The 15911-nt window shown below is 37.0% G+C and overlaps 1 protein-coding gene across 1 annotated transcript; it reads left to right on the forward strand.

Moving 5' to 3' along the window:
- Positions 1 to 327: 327 nt before the first annotated feature.
- Positions 328 to 3727, forward strand: LOC139862503 (uncharacterized). The gene is made up of 3 exons (XM_071851115.1): positions 328 to 3146; positions 3229 to 3603; positions 3682 to 3727. Exons 1-2 carry the CDS (start codon positions 464 to 466, stop codon positions 3600 to 3602), a joined length of 3057 nt encoding a protein of 1018 aa, XP_071707216.1. The 5' UTR covers positions 328 to 463; the 3' UTR covers position 3603; positions 3682 to 3727.
- The last annotated feature ends 12184 nt before the right edge of the window (positions 3728 to 15911 follow it).

Raw genomic sequence — 15911 nt, forward strand, 5'->3', positions numbered from 1 at the left:
TCATAACAATACAATAATAGTAGTGGAAAGAAAAAGAAATAGAAGAGAATGATGGTAAACAAATTATCATTTGCCCCGACTTCATTATTGGAACACTTGAAGAATAATTATTGGCTTTTTATATTGCTTTTATAGGCAAAAAAATCTTTACATGTATACTAAAAAATTAAAAAGATTAAAGAAGAATGTGTACCAATTCCAAAAGCACTATGATCTTAAACAACTAGTGGGTAGATCACTTGACTTTGAGTGCTCTTGTGGCTAAACTTGCTTTATTTGATGGCCTCATCACCCCACTCATTCCCCTCCGAGTGGGTTGACTTGACTTGCTCTATATGGTGATCCCTCAATGCTCTTGACTTCCATGTGCAACAATACCAAGGTCCGTATGTGCAAAATATTAATGCAAAAATCTGAGGATATAAAAAGCTAATACGTTGTACATACTTAATAAATCCCTGCAATGAATTCAAGGAAACCAATATCCTGCTTAGTATATTTATCTCATATTATTACTTTTCTGTTTTCTTCTGGTTTTATTGTTATATTTCTTGCGACTGGCACCACCATCTCAGCTTCCTATGATGGAAACGAGACCGATCACATGGCGTTGTTATCATTCAAGAAGATGATCACACGAGATCCTTATGGAGTTCTAACCTCATGGAACACCTCTTTCCATTTCTGTGATTGGAGTGGTGTTTCATGTGGGAAACGGCATAGAAGAGTGACTGCTCTACAACTGATTTCGCAAGGTCTAGAAGGTTCTTTGTCTCCTCATGTAGGAAACCTTACCTTCCTTCGTAAATTTATACTACAAAACAACAGTTTTAAAGGAACCATCCCTCAAGACCTGGGCCGTTTATCCAGACTGCGCGTCCTTGCTCTTCAGGGAAACCAATTTAACGGAGTCATTCCAACTAACTTGTCTCGTTGTTCCAGTCTTGAAACACTTTTCCTTGGTAGAAACCAGCTAGTTGGAAGCATACCTATGGAGGTTAGTTTGCTCTCGAAACTTACTAATCTTTCACTTTACGAAAATAACTTAACTGGTGGAATCCCATCTTCCTTGGGGAATCTCACATCGATGCAAATTTTCTCAGTTAACTCAAATCCTTTGGGTGGGAATATTCCGGACACCTTAGGCAGATGGAATAGTTTAAGTTATTTTTTAGCTGGAGAGTGTAAACTGTATGGAACGATCCCTCGTTCCCTTTATAACCTCTCGTTTCTAACTACTTTGTTCTTGCCTATGAATCAACTTAGCGGTACTATTCCATCCGACATTGGTGCAACGCTCCCAGATCTTGACTGGCTTGGATTATGGGAGAACGAACTCAGTGGATATCTTCCACCCTCGATATCTAATTGTTCCAAGTTAAGGATTCTTGATATCGGTATCAATAGTTTTAGAGGGACGGTGACCATTGACTTTGGAAAATTAAGTGATATTTCTGTAATATCCTTAGCTGATACCAACCTCCATGGACGCGCACAAGCTGATGAAATGAAGTTTATCGATTCGTTGAAAAACTGCAGCAAATTGAAGTATTTTAGTATTGCTGATTGCAGTTTTCAAGGAGCTCTTCCAGGATCCATTGGTAATCTTTCGGATCACTTCGAAATCTTAGATTTAGCAGGGAATATGTTATCTGGAAACATCCCTTCAGAGATAGTCAATCTGGTTGGATTAAACTTTTTAGAATTATCACAAAATCAATTCACAGGAAAAATACCTTCTGTTATTGGTAAACTTCAAAATCTACAATATCTTGGTCTATACCAAAACCAACTTTCAGGGTGGATCCCAGATGCAATCGGCAATTTATCGATATTAGAGACTCTGTATTTACATACCAATATACTCGAAGGCCATATTCCATCACGTCTGGGGAAATGTAGCCAATTATCAGAAATGTATCTTTTTGACAACAAACTAAGCGGCAACATACCGAAAGAAATTTTACAACTTTCATCGCTAACGCTAGCATTAAGTTTATCTCATAACAATTTGTCTGGTTCAATTCCAGCTGAGGTTGGAGACCTCAAGATGTTGACTAATCTGGATTTATCTGATAACCGTTTATCGGGTAACATACCTGGTAGCCTTGGTGGTTGCACTAGCCTTACATTTTTATCCCTCAAGGGAAACTTATTGCAAGGCATGATACCATCATCGTTAATTTCTATGAGAGGACTCGAAACACTTGATCTTTCTTATAATAATTTATCTGGTGAAATTCCACAGTTCTTTGAACGGTTCTCGTTACAATATTTGAACCTATCCTTTAATGATTTTGAGGGTGAAGTACCGGTCGTAGGAGTGTTTGCTAATTCAAGTGCGTTCTCAGTTTTGGGCAATCGTAGGCTTTGTGGTGGCTTGGTTGAACTCGGTTTACGCAAATGCAAGGAGACGAAGAAACATAATGGAAAAAAGTTTCCACTTTTTGTTATTCTCATTTTGATTGTGGCTGGACTCGTGAGCATATTAGGTTTCGTGTACGTTTGTTGTAAAAGGAAAAGAAAGGACCTAGTGTCTCAATCATCCTCGATAAATGGGCGATTCTTGAAAGTTTCATACAGCCAGCTTCTCAAGGCTACCAATGGATTCTCAGAAGCCAACTTGATTGGTAAGGGTGGGTTTAGTTCTGTTTATAAAGGAACACTTGATCCAGATGACAAAGTGGTTGCAGTCAAAGTATTACATCTCCAAAACCGAGGAGCGGATAGAAGCTTCACCGCTGAGTGCGAAGTATGGCGGAGTATTCGACATCGCAATTTGTTGAAGATAATAACCTCATGTTCTGGTGTTGACTTTCAAGGCAATGATTTCAAAGCTTTGGTTTATGAGTTCATGCCCAATGGAAGTTTACATGATTGGCTTCATTCAAGTGAAAGTTATACATCTAGACTCAACATTGTTCAAAGAATAAATATTCTCATCAACATCGCATATGCACTTGATTATCTTCACAATCACTGCATACCGAGCATTGTTCATGGTGACTTGAAGCCTAGCAACATTCTACTTGATGAAGATATGGTGGCCCATGTTGGAGACTTTGGTTTAGCTCGATTTCTTGGAACAGATTTAAGCCTAAACAGCTCATTTGTCATCAAAGGAACAATTGGTTATGCACCACCAGGTAAAGTGATGTACTCCTATACATATACTTAATTTATTAATACACTATTATTCTATAGTAATTGTTTATAACTTAATTGTAGAGTCTGGTCTTGGAAATGAGATGACAAGCAGTGGGGATATCTATAGTTACGGAATATTATTATTGGAAGTGATGACGGGTAAAAAGCCGACAGATGACACATTTAAGGATGGTCTTAGCCTTCATAATTTTGCTTACATGGCCTTACCGGATCATGTAAATGATATTATTGATGGTGAACTTTTAAATCTTCATCATGAGGATTATGTCAATGCGAGAAGTAGGCTTTCAAATGCAAAGATTATAGAAGAATGCATAGCTCTAACTGTGAAGATTGGAGTATCATGCTCTGTTGATTCCCCATCTCAACGGATGAATATCAAAAATGTTGTCCATGAATTGCAACATATTTTGGATGCTATTCAACGTATTTGAGGTGCCATGTTTTATCTTTTTTAACGATATGTAGATTATCATTAAATGGTTTGACTTGATCGTTGTATGTGTGTTTCAGCTTTTCAGGTAGAGTACCAAGATTGCATTCAAGAGTTGAAAGTTGATTCCAGGTAGAAGATGATGTGTATTAGACTTGCATTATATTTCCTGTCAAAGATGTTCAATATATGGTTTGATTTCATGGTGATGTAATATAATTATATGAGTTTGGTTCTGTAGCAATTTAAGGAGTATCACATTGTCTTGTTTGATTTCATAGGTTATATAATTAATATAATTAAATAAAAAATAAGTATCCTAGTATTGACGTTTTTTCATGGAGAAAGTTAACATTAGGGATGACAATGTGTGGAAAAATTCCACGACCCGCAAGTATCTGTACCCATCATGGGCGGGTATATTTAGAAAAATTTCACCCGCGGGTGATCTGTTGGCTGGTTGCGGATATATCCGTTAACTCGCATACATATATCTACTTAAAATTTTATATAGATTTGTATTTGTATTTCCAATGAAGATATTCTCACGTGACACTCTCATAGGAAATATTTGTGATAGAAGTTGTAAACAGATGATAGAGTAGAATATACTTGTAATAGCATCGTAATAGTGTCGTATATTATGGTACTTGGCCTCGAATAACAATTAAACACAACTTATCCAAGAATGGTACATGAATTATTATATGTATAAAAAAATCACTATATGAACCGCCAACAAAGTTCTGGCAAGACACAACATAGAATACCAGTCATTACTCATTAAAAGAATACTAGTCCAAGCCATGATAATTAATAATACTAGTCCAAGCCATGATAATTAATAATCTGGTTGATCACATGTTGTTTCTCAACTATAGCAGATGCAAATCCATATCAATATGAATTATTAGGAAGTTTTCAGAGGACGACGAGTATTTTTACTCTAATGTACCGGGTCTGGCCGGATTATCGTGTGACCATTTTCAGATTCTTCTCGGACCACCCAAGATTAATATATTGGAGAATTGTTTTTTAAACTATAATGATACGCGTACCCGATTAATATCGTTTAGCACATCACATACACAATATTAGCGCCAAACACAGTATAGGACAGCGCACTTACCAGTGCGCGCCATACCTTGCTGCGCCAACATTGATTGTACGAAAAGCCTGTACAGGGTTGAGGCCGACCAACAGGAGATATGACCGACCAAAAGCATAACGGACAAAACACCTTTTACCTTTTGTCTCCTCCATGAGCAAAGCAAGTACTAGAGGGGCACACCATGAATCTGTCTTCATTTGGTGGCACCAATCACATGAGACCAGTCTTCCCTATAAATACCAAGCCCATGCCATAAATGCATCATCCCAGAATCACCCGAGCATGATCTGGAACCTATAATATATTTAGTAAGGAATCGTATTCCGCGCTAAGTATTCAATACATAAGCGCTAGTCATCTAGCTCCCAACGCACCCGCATTCCGGCAGCCCACGCTCTAACACATTACAGGTAGCGTTCCTTGAACCATAAAGCCTAACACCCTCACCGATCCATCTCATACCGGCTATCCCGACTTATGGTGGGTCGATGTAACGACCCGACAAAATCGTCATTGACAGCGCCATTAACTCAGGTCCCGTTACGTGGTCATAGTCCCTAAATGAGACGCGTTTGACCAAAATTATATCGCATTCATTTGAAACGTACAAGACTTACAAAGTTTCAGGTTACCAAACGGTTCGACAACAAGTTTAAGTTTACAAAAGTAGTAAAGTATAAATGAAATAACTTGCGACATAATTAGTTTAAAATCACGGTTGTTATAAATAGCGTAAGTATGTATGCTTTAAGTTTGAATCCAAATGTGCTATCACTAGCGTATGCATGTATGCTTGACCCCAAGCAAGTAATCAAAGTGTGCGGAACCATGTATCAAGTAGCCAAGTATGAACCTGAGAAACATATAGAAAACTGTCAACGAAAACATTGGTGAAATCATAGGTGTTTGTAATAAACGTTGTTTTTAAACCACAAGATTTAATATAGTTGATTTTCCAAATCGTTTGCATTCCAAAAGTACGTTCGCGAGCACCCAATTATCAAGACTTTACTGTTTGGTACCCTGTTACGTAGTGTTAGAACATACACTGAAATCGAAAATATATTTCATCCCTGACGGTAGCGAACCATCTGAATGAGGGCACGTCTAGCCCGCATGGATCCACACAACATAAGTTCACGCTCACACTTACACCCTGCAAGTGTAACTAATGATAATTGAATTGAGGATTTTTGTTCAAACTCGCTGTGGAATGTTTGTTTTCATACTTGTGTTCAAAGCATAAAAGTAAGTAGTACAAGATGTAACAAAGTATATGTTTCTCAGCCCACGATTTAAAAGTATAAAAGTTGTTGAAAAGGTGGGACTATGATCTCACCTCGAGTGCACGAGTATAAAAGTACATCACAAAGTAAACGTGTGCATGAAAGTTGCTTAGTCTTGACCTAAACAAGTAAGTTGTATCAATTAACCGGTTACGACACAAGGTCGGGCGAAATGTGTTCAATTAGTCCTATGGCTCGTTACGACTCGATTATATAGCATGTGAATCACGTTGTCAAGTTTCATGCAAGAATCAAGAATAAAATAAGATTAGAACGATTGCATAAGTGTTTTGCTAAGTTTGACTAAAATTCAAACTTAGTCAAAGTCAATGAAAAAGTCAACGGGGTCGGGTCGGGTATCCGACAATTTTTCTGAGGTTTTTAATCATATATAAGCATGTTGGCCAAGTTTCATGTTGATCGGGGGTGCGTAGCATAGTTAGAATTAAATGAAAATGCGTATTTTTGGATAGCCGGGGCCCGGAGCGGCACTCCAAGACCCTGAACGGCGCTCAGTACGGATGTTCAGCAAGTCTGGCAGTTTTTGAACACTCAAGCACGAATCCAACTTCAAACAATCATAACTTATGAACCATAAACATTCAAAACACGTATCTTATATCGTTGGAAAGGTAATTTAACGAGGAATACAACTAAACATATTTCATCAATCAAATACATCATTAACAACAATGAAAACCTCAATAAATGATCATTATTTAACGTTTCAAGCTCAAAAATGCAAACGGTGATTCGGGAATCTATACGATACGCCGTTTCGAAGGTAATTAAACATACATTGCAACTAAACACTTACTAACAACATGTCATAGCCTTCAATGCATCAAAAATCCATTTTAAAGTTCATCAAACCCTAACCAAGAATCATGAATTCAACAATTTTGTAAATGAAGCTTTTCTAAATCAACCTATATACCAAAACGAAGCTAATGATGCTAGTAACACATTTAATACATGAACTTTAACATTTAAGCAACATTTAATCATTCAAAATTCAAGATTAAGCACACCCATTTTTCATATTCAAGCTAGTTACTCAAAACAACAAATCGAGCAAACCAAACACATATTCATGTTAGACTTGAGCCATAGACACTAATTAACACTATTTCAAGTCAAAAACACTAAGAACATGAAATCTAGAGTTTTAGAAATGTTACCCAAACGAGATGAAATTGGTACCAAAATGTAGAGGATGAAGAGAGGATCACGAATATGTAATTTGTTTTGATGTTTGCTTGCTTGAATTGATTTAGATGATGAATTAGTGAATTGGGAGTTTGAGATCAAAAATGGAAGTAGAGAAAATGGGGAGGTGGAAGATGGAGTGAATGAGTGGATGAGAGGGTGGGTTGACTAGTTGACCTAGTCAACTAGTTTGCCCACTTGACGCCAATAGTCCCTCGAGTTTAAAAGCGGGTGCGTGAATTAACCGAACGAATATTTTAAAAACGCTAGAGTAAATGAGAGATGTTATAATCGAATCACGGAAATATTAAGAACGTTAGTTAACGAAAGATACGAATTTAGATAACGAAAGATATTATCTATAAAAAAAAGACGGTGTTAAAAATAATTTTAACGGAAAAATGCGGGATGTTACATTACCCACACCTTAAAAGAAATTTCGTCCCGAAATTTAGTTGGAAGTAGTAGTCGTCGTTCCTTCCTCGAGATCTTGCGTTGTCAATTCTATAAATAAGTGAAGGTACTTCCTTGGGAATTTCAACGAACTTTGACAGTTGGGATTTTTCGTTGTTTTAGAGTTTGGTTTCACGATTCATAATTTCAATCGGTCCTCCTAGGAAGTGAAGTTTATCATCGATTGTACGCTCGTCGAAGAGGATAACAAGTTTGTTTCGCAAGACACGCCTTTAAGTTGGATACATGGAATGTAGGATGAACGGAGACTCAAATGAGTCGGAAAATCTAAACGGCTAGCAACGGTCCAAAACGCCCCAAGATTTCAAAAGGATCAATGTATTGCGGATTAGATTTCTGCATTTCCTGAAACATATTACACCTTCCCAAGGTGCGACTTTTAACATTACGCGGTCACTCACTTGGAATTCGAGAGGTTTACGTCTAACATTTGCATGGATCTTTTGGCGACTACGGATCGTCTTGAGCCTTTCTTGGATTTGAACAATTTCTCGGTTGTTTCATGAATAAACTCGGGCCCGGTGAATTGATCTTCATTTACTTGGTTTGACAAAAGGAGAATGACGTTTCCGGTCATATATGGTTTCAAAAGGTGTGACGCTAAGACTCGAATAAAAATTATTGTAGTAAGAGAATTCGGCTAAAGGAAAATAATTTTCTCAAGTAAATTTGAAGTTGATAACGTAAACTCATATTATGGTTTTCAAGGTTTGAATCGTACATTTGCTTTGTTCGTCGGTTTGTGGTTGATGCGTTGTACTCATGTTTAAACGTGGTCCCGAGGCTTTTTGTAAGTCTAGAAGTGAAACGAGCATCTCGATCCGAAACGAGGTACATTTCTTTAAGAATTTCGCGCCGCGGAAGATTTATCGGTTTTTGAAAACGTTTGTTAGAGCAAGTTTCTTATCGGTTTCTGAAAACGTTCATTAGGAGTATTCACCCTCGTGGAGAATACTAGTATAACGTGAAGAGTCTCTCTTTTCATTGAGAATTTAGAATAAATATTTCCTTATACGGAAGTACGAGTTTAATGCGAGAGAAGTTTCCGCCTCGATGTGAGCATACCAAACATTTTGTAGTTCGTCGATAAAACTGTGCGAAAACGAGATAGTATACGCGTGTAACACATGTTTGAAGTTGAAAGAATTTGTCATTCATTCGGAAGTATAAATATGGTTCGACAATAACCGAAGATGTGTCCCTGGTATGGTTGTTATCAATATTCTCGGAGTTTTCGGATATCCAACAAGAAAAATGAAGTCATGTACATGGCACATGGTGGTGATTAGGTTGATCGAGTCCAATCACCATCACGTGTCATTAGAACTTTGGTATGACTTACCATAATATAACCACATTGATCGAGTGTCGTTATATTATGCTAACTCATACCTCCATTCACACATCACTCCATAAAATCAAGTTCGTGTAATCGTGAAGATCTAAAATGAACAAAGTGTAACGACGTTTCTAACGCGACTCGTATTGAATCGAAAAAATTAGTGCAACTCTGAAGAAGCGTTTCCCGAGGGAAGTGTATAAATGATTGTTCACGTCAATGCGGTTCGAGTCAAACAATAATGTCTTTAGGCACGAAAATAGTAACGAATTATGATAACGAGTAGTACGTAACCGTAGTGATAAATAGTGATGACGATACTCATCTAAAGTAGTGGTGGTAACTTTACAACACTTGTGGATAGTAAGCCGGGACGGTGACGAATAACAACCGAGGAGACAGAGTTCCCGAACTAGTGTGACTAATGAAGTCGTCGTCATCCTTACACATATGAATCTTGAATTTACGCGTGTTACCAGAACGTGGTAGAATACGGATTCGTATGATGAAAGTTTGGTACCATTAAGAAGTTCACCTAAGAAAGATTCAAGTATAATGCACAAGTAGTCAAATAAGTGCTATCTATAGCAAATGCAAGTCAGAATGCAATGATTAACTATCCGGTTGTAGTCTAGATTCACTAACGCGTCCTAACGACTCTGTCAGACACACTAATGCACATCCTAGTTCCCTATAACCAACGCTCTGATACCATCTGTAACGACCCGACAAAATCGTCATTGACTGCGCCGTTAACTCAAGTCCCGTTAACTCAAGTCCTGTTACGTGGTCATAGTCCCTAAATGAGACGCGTTTGACCAAAATTATGTCGCATTCATTTAAAATGTACAAGATTTACAAAGTTTTAGGTTACCAAACGGTTCAACAACAAGTTTAAGTTTACAAAAGTAGTAAAGTATAAATGAAATAACTTGTGACATAATTAGTTTAAAATCACGGTTGCTATAAATTGTAATATCCCGTTTTTCCCGTACATATCTAAAGGTGCCTACTTAATAATTAGCACGTTTGTAACTCGTTAGTTATGTATAAATGTATAGATATATGTGTAGATATGTGTATATATATATATATATATATATATATATATATATATATATATATATATATATATATATATACATACTTGACAATATGTGCATATACAAGTTTATACATGGGTTTTGATAGCGTTAAGTCTTGTGAGACTAATGTTGAAGACTAGGTGAATATAGGAAGCGGGAATGGAATGTACAAATTAAATAAAATCGAAATTTGTTTAAGGTTGTCGAAGTGGTCAGGTGGCGGCTAATGCCGCACCGCGACGAACTAAGCCGCGACGCGACGAATAAAGCGAACCAGGATCAGAAAGTGTGTTAAAAAGGGTCTGTTTTCCCTTTCTACATCGCGCCGCGAGGAATTGAGCCGCGCCGCGGCAGTCCTGCTGGACAGATTCCGGACTTAGCTCTTTTTAAGAGATTTTAAGGGGCAAATTGGTAATTTGACGTATAGATCTGATGGGAGCATTAAATCTCCACCACTTGTCCATTTAATTCATTTTCTTTTCTCTTTTCTTTCCATTTTCTCTTCCAAAACATAAAATCCATTTGGATTAAAAGTGAGATTTGAGAGTGAAGGATTGAGAGTTGATCTTTGGAGCAAGAATTAAAGTTGTTCTCCTTGTTCTTAGCTACAAGTGGATAGTGTTGGTAAGTTTTAACTCTATGTTTTGAATGTTAATTGGTTTATGCTAGGGTTTGTTCATTTGGAACTTGTATGACCCATTTGAGGGTTAAATGGGTGGATTTAGGGTGAGATTATTGAAAGTAAACCCTAATAGCCATAACCTAGGGTTTGGTCTTATGATTTGAGGTTGTAAGTGTTAAATGGTGTTGTTAGTCACTAATACACTTTTAAATTGATGAAAGAATTGTTAATGGGTAAGTTTGACTCGATTGTGAGTCTAAGTATTTAAAATGGGTCAAATGAGTACTAGTTGACCTAATTGGGTAAAATGGTTATGAATTACCCTAAGTTGTGCTAGTTGAAGTTTGTAGACTTCAATTCACTAGTTTTAGTGATTAAAGATGAGACATGGCCATTTATGGGCGGTTTGGATGTAGTTGAGTCATTTAATGCAAATTGGGTCATTAAATTCTCAAGTGTATGTAATGTGGATAGTTCCACTAGTTTGTGTAATTGAATGTGTACTTAATGAATTAGGTACATTGCTTTGAAGTTCGGAAAGGCATAATCATCATCCTTGTGTCAAGGTGAGTGGAATAAGTATACATGTACGTATATGATGTGTTTATTTGTATGATTGGATATGTGTTGTCCAAGTTAGCAATATATGTTTTGTACGCTAATCGAATTATGAATGGATATATGTTGTCTAATTTAGTGTTATATGTGTTGTACGCTAACGTTTTACGAATGGATATGTGTTGTCTAATTTAGTGTTATATGTGTTGTACACTAACGATCTTATGAATGGATATGTGTTGTCCAAGGGTTAGTGATATATGTGTTGTGCACTAACGGTTGTTATGAACACCGATGGGAAATTTGAGTACCATTCCTTCTTACTATTGGTTAACCATGGTTGTGTGAATTTGGTATTAGCATCTTTAATATGGAACTATATGCTATTGGTGTTGCTAGCTTCTTATGAATTGTGGATAGTAGTTTATGAATGATGTTTGCATGGTTGTCATATTGCTAGCTTGAATGCGGTGTGGTGTAAGTGTTTGCAAATAAGTAGGTTATATATGCACATGTATAATTATTGCATTCACTAAGCATTAGCTTACCCCTCTCGTTGTTTATCTTTTTAGTTGCAGGTGCGGATAAGGGAAAAGGGGTTATCGGGCATTAGGTGGCCCTTGATGATGTTTTGTTGAAGCTTGGAAGTTGGCCTAGCATTTTGGGTAGTTTAGTCCCAAACCATGCTCAAAGTGTCATTTGGATTATAAACTATCATTTGTAGTGGGTCAAACTTGTATTGAACTTAATTAATGGCCTTCGTGCCTTTTGTAAACATTTAAATTTTCGTACGTTTAAATGGAACTTGTGGAATGGTTTACATATTTAATTGGCGCGTAAATGTGTATTATAAAAAAAAATTATAGTATGGAATACGGGTTGGGTTGTTTCAAGTGGTATCAGAGCATGGTCTAAGGGATTTAGGCGACTTGAGATAGGTGCCTAGACTTAGACTTTATTGTGTATGCGCTTTTATGCGGGACTTGTAGGACTTCGTGTCCAATCGAAAATTGTAAGTATGTATGCTTTAAGTTTGAATCCAAATGTGGTATCACTAGCGTATGCATGTATGCTTGACCCCAAGCAAGTAATCAAAGTGTGCGGAAGCATGTATCAAGTAGCCAAGTATGAACCTGAGAAACATATAGAAAACTGTCAACGAAAAACGTTGGTGAAATCATAGGTGTTTGTAATAAACGTTGTTTTTGAACCACAAGATTTAATATAGTTGATTTTCCAAATCGTTTGCATTCCAAAAGTACGTTCGCGAGCACCCAATTATCAAGACTTTACTGTTTGGTACCCTGTTACATAGTGTTAGAACATACACTGAAATTGAAAATATATTTCATCCCTGACGGTAGCGAACCGTCTGAATGAGGGCACGTCTAGCCCGCATGGATCCACACAACATAAGTTCACGATCACACTTACACACTGCAAGTGTAACTAATGATAATTGAATTGAGGATTTTTGTTCAAAATCGCTGTGAAATGTTTGTTTTCGTACTTGTGTTCAAAGTATAAAAGTAAGTAGTACAAGATGTAACAAAGTATATGTTTCTCAGCCCACGATTTAAAAGTATAAAAGTTGTTGAAAAGGTGGGACTATGATCTCACCTCGAGTGCACGAGTATAAAAGTACTTCACAAAGTAAACGTGTGCATGAAATTTGCTTAGTCTTGACCTAAACAAGTAAGTTGTATCAATTAACCGGTTACGACACAAGGTCGGGCGAAATGTGTTCAATTAGTCCTATGGCTCGTTACGACTCGATTATATAGCATGTGAATCACGTTGTCAAGTTTCATGCAAGAATCAAGTATAAAATAAAATTAAAACGATTGCATAAGTGTTTTGTTAAGTTTGACTAAAATTCAAACTTGGTCAAAGTCAACGAAAAAGTCAACGGAGTCGGGTCGGGTATCCGACAATTTTTTAAAGGTTTTTAATCATATATAAGCATGTTGGCCAAGTTTCATGTTGATCGGGGGTGTGTAGCATAGTTATAATTAAATGAAAATGCGTATTTTTGGATAGCCGGGGCCCGGAGCGGTGTTCCAAGACCCTGAGCGGCGCTCAGTATGGCTGTTCAGCAAGTCTGGCAGTTATTGAACACTCAAGCACGAATCCAACTTCAAACAATCATAACTTATGAACCATAAACATTCAAAACACGTATCTTATATCGTTGGAAAGGTAATTTAACGAGAAATACAACTAAACATATTTCATCAATCAAATCCATCATTAACAACAATGAAAATCTCAATAAATGATCATTATTTAACGTCTCAAGCTCAAAAATGCAAACGGTGATTCGGGAATCCAATTTACGCATACAATACGCCGTTTCGAAGGTAATTAAACATACATTGTGACTAAACACTTACTAACAACATATCATAGCATTCAATGCATCAAAAATCCATTTTAAAGTTCATCAAACCCTAACCAAGAATCATGAATTCAACAATTTTGTAAATGAAGCTTTTCTAAATCAACCTATATACCAAAATGAAGCTAATGATGCTGGTAACACATTTAATACATGAACTTTAACATTTAAGCAACATTTAATCATCCAAAATTTAAGATTAAGCACACCCATTTTTCATATTCAAGCTAGTTACTCAAAACAACAAATCGAGCAAACCAAACACATATTCATGTTAGACTTGAGCCATAGACACTAATAAACACCATTTCAAGTCAAAAACACTAAGAACATGAAATCTAGAGTTTTAAAAATGTTACCCAAACGAGATGAAATTGGTACCAACATGTAGAGGATGAAGAGAGGATCACGAATATGTAATTTGTTTTGATGTTTGCTTGCTTGAATTGATTTAGATGATGAATTAGTGAATTGGGAGTTTGAGATCAAAAATGGAAGTAGAGAAAATGGGGAGGTGGAAGATGGAGTGAATGAGTAGATGAGAGGGTGGGTTGACTAGTTGACTGTAACACCGTACTTTTTTTTTTAAATCACAGCGGAAGTATTTAAATCATATAACATTTCCATATTACAATACAACTGGTGTTACTTTTCAAAACAGTTATACATAGTTATATTAAACATCGGAGTTCTTCAGTGTGTCAAACATAACCCAAGCACGACTATCTTCTCCCATCCCTAGCATGTGAAACAATATAACCTGCAGGGGAGAAAATGTGGGGGATTAGCACAACGCTAAGTGAATGAGATATCCCAACAGATATTACTATCGAGTACCAAGCCTAGCTTTTAGGGATCATGCATCTGGTCATGGTCTAATGGACATAGCGTTACATAGCTATCATATCATAAAGCATTACACAGCTGTATCATACAGAGCTAGGCAGTAACTCAACCAACAAAGCAGCAATAACATTAACAAGCTACTCACTAAAGGCACCAAATTTACTACACTAACATAGCTATACAATAAGGGTATCAATAGCGCTACACAGCTATTCACTAAGTATCAATAGCTCTACACAGCTATTCACTCTCATAGCACTAACGGCTATACATAGCACTAACGGCTATAAATACAAGAGGATCGTTAACCCTGCCAGGTCTACAACTACTAGCGGATCAAGCTAGAGCTATACCGATAGCCCTCGTTATTGTCCCACAGTATACCTCTCCTGATGTTTACATACGTCAATTGCAATATACTGTCATTACAATAACCAATGAGCTCAACCCTTCTATACACGGTTGACCTCTTCTGTCCCTTCTATACACGGACAGTTCTCACATGTGCACATAAACCACCTACAACCTCATGGTAGGTAACATCACTAATAACCACATGGTACCCTAATCAGGCATGTATGGAGTCAATCTAATCAGGCAACCTGATAACAGCAATATCACCTACTACTTATAATTATAACAGTAATCAACATGCATATATAGATTATCATAATTTTTAATAGCATAACAACAGGTAGTAACTACACTTGTTACTAAATACCAATATCCATAAGGATAGTCCCACTCACCAATTACCAGCAAGAACTCAGTGGTCTAATGTTACTGAGTCTTCTCCGTTCCTTTATCACCTGAGAACATCATATACTAAGTTAGTATACTTTTCCAATCAATGATAATCATCAATTCATACTATAAACCACATGATTTAACTCTACATTCATTATTTGACAAGGCTACATAAGTGTCCATGCGAAAACAGCCCTTATACGCGTGTAAATCGAAGCATACAAGCTATCGTGTCTTTTTGACCCAAAATAAAATCTGATTCAGTGTTTAAAAACTTTACCATTAAAAAGTAAATCTCATTACGTTTCCAACGGTATTTTATTCATTGAAAACGGAGTTACGGTTTGAAAATTACGGCCAAAACAAGTTTTCCAAAAAACTGCCAGACTGCAACCACGCGGTTGCACCCTGCAACCGTACGGATGCATCTGTAACCGTATGGATGCACCCTGCAACTGTACGGATGCACCCAAAATGGCCCCGAAACACCCCGTAACCGTACGGATGCATCCTGCAACCGTACGGGAGCTGTTCATCAGTACCAGGTCGCTGTTTTCGTCATTTTGAGCCCCAAATCTCGTTTTTGCACTATTTTGACACTACAAATAACTTAGGAAACATATATAACTCATATA

This window comes from Rutidosis leptorrhynchoides, chromosome 8, assembly GCF_046630445.1.
Source record: "Rutidosis leptorrhynchoides isolate AG116_Rl617_1_P2 chromosome 8, CSIRO_AGI_Rlap_v1, whole genome shotgun sequence".
NCBI classification, from domain to species: domain Eukaryota; kingdom Viridiplantae; phylum Streptophyta; class Magnoliopsida; order Asterales; family Asteraceae; genus Rutidosis; species Rutidosis leptorrhynchoides.

What these genes read in the sequence shown, in the direction of transcription:
- LOC139862503 (XM_071851115.1), top strand. Translation starts at nt 464, where the DNA reads ATGAATTCAAGGAAACCAATATCCTGCTTAGTATATTTATCTCATATT. An exon ending in AATTGGTTATGCACCACCAG is followed by an intron (nt 3,147 to 3,228) that starts GTAAAGTGATGT and finishes ACTTAATTGTAG; the next exon opens with AGTCTGGTCTTGGAAATGAG.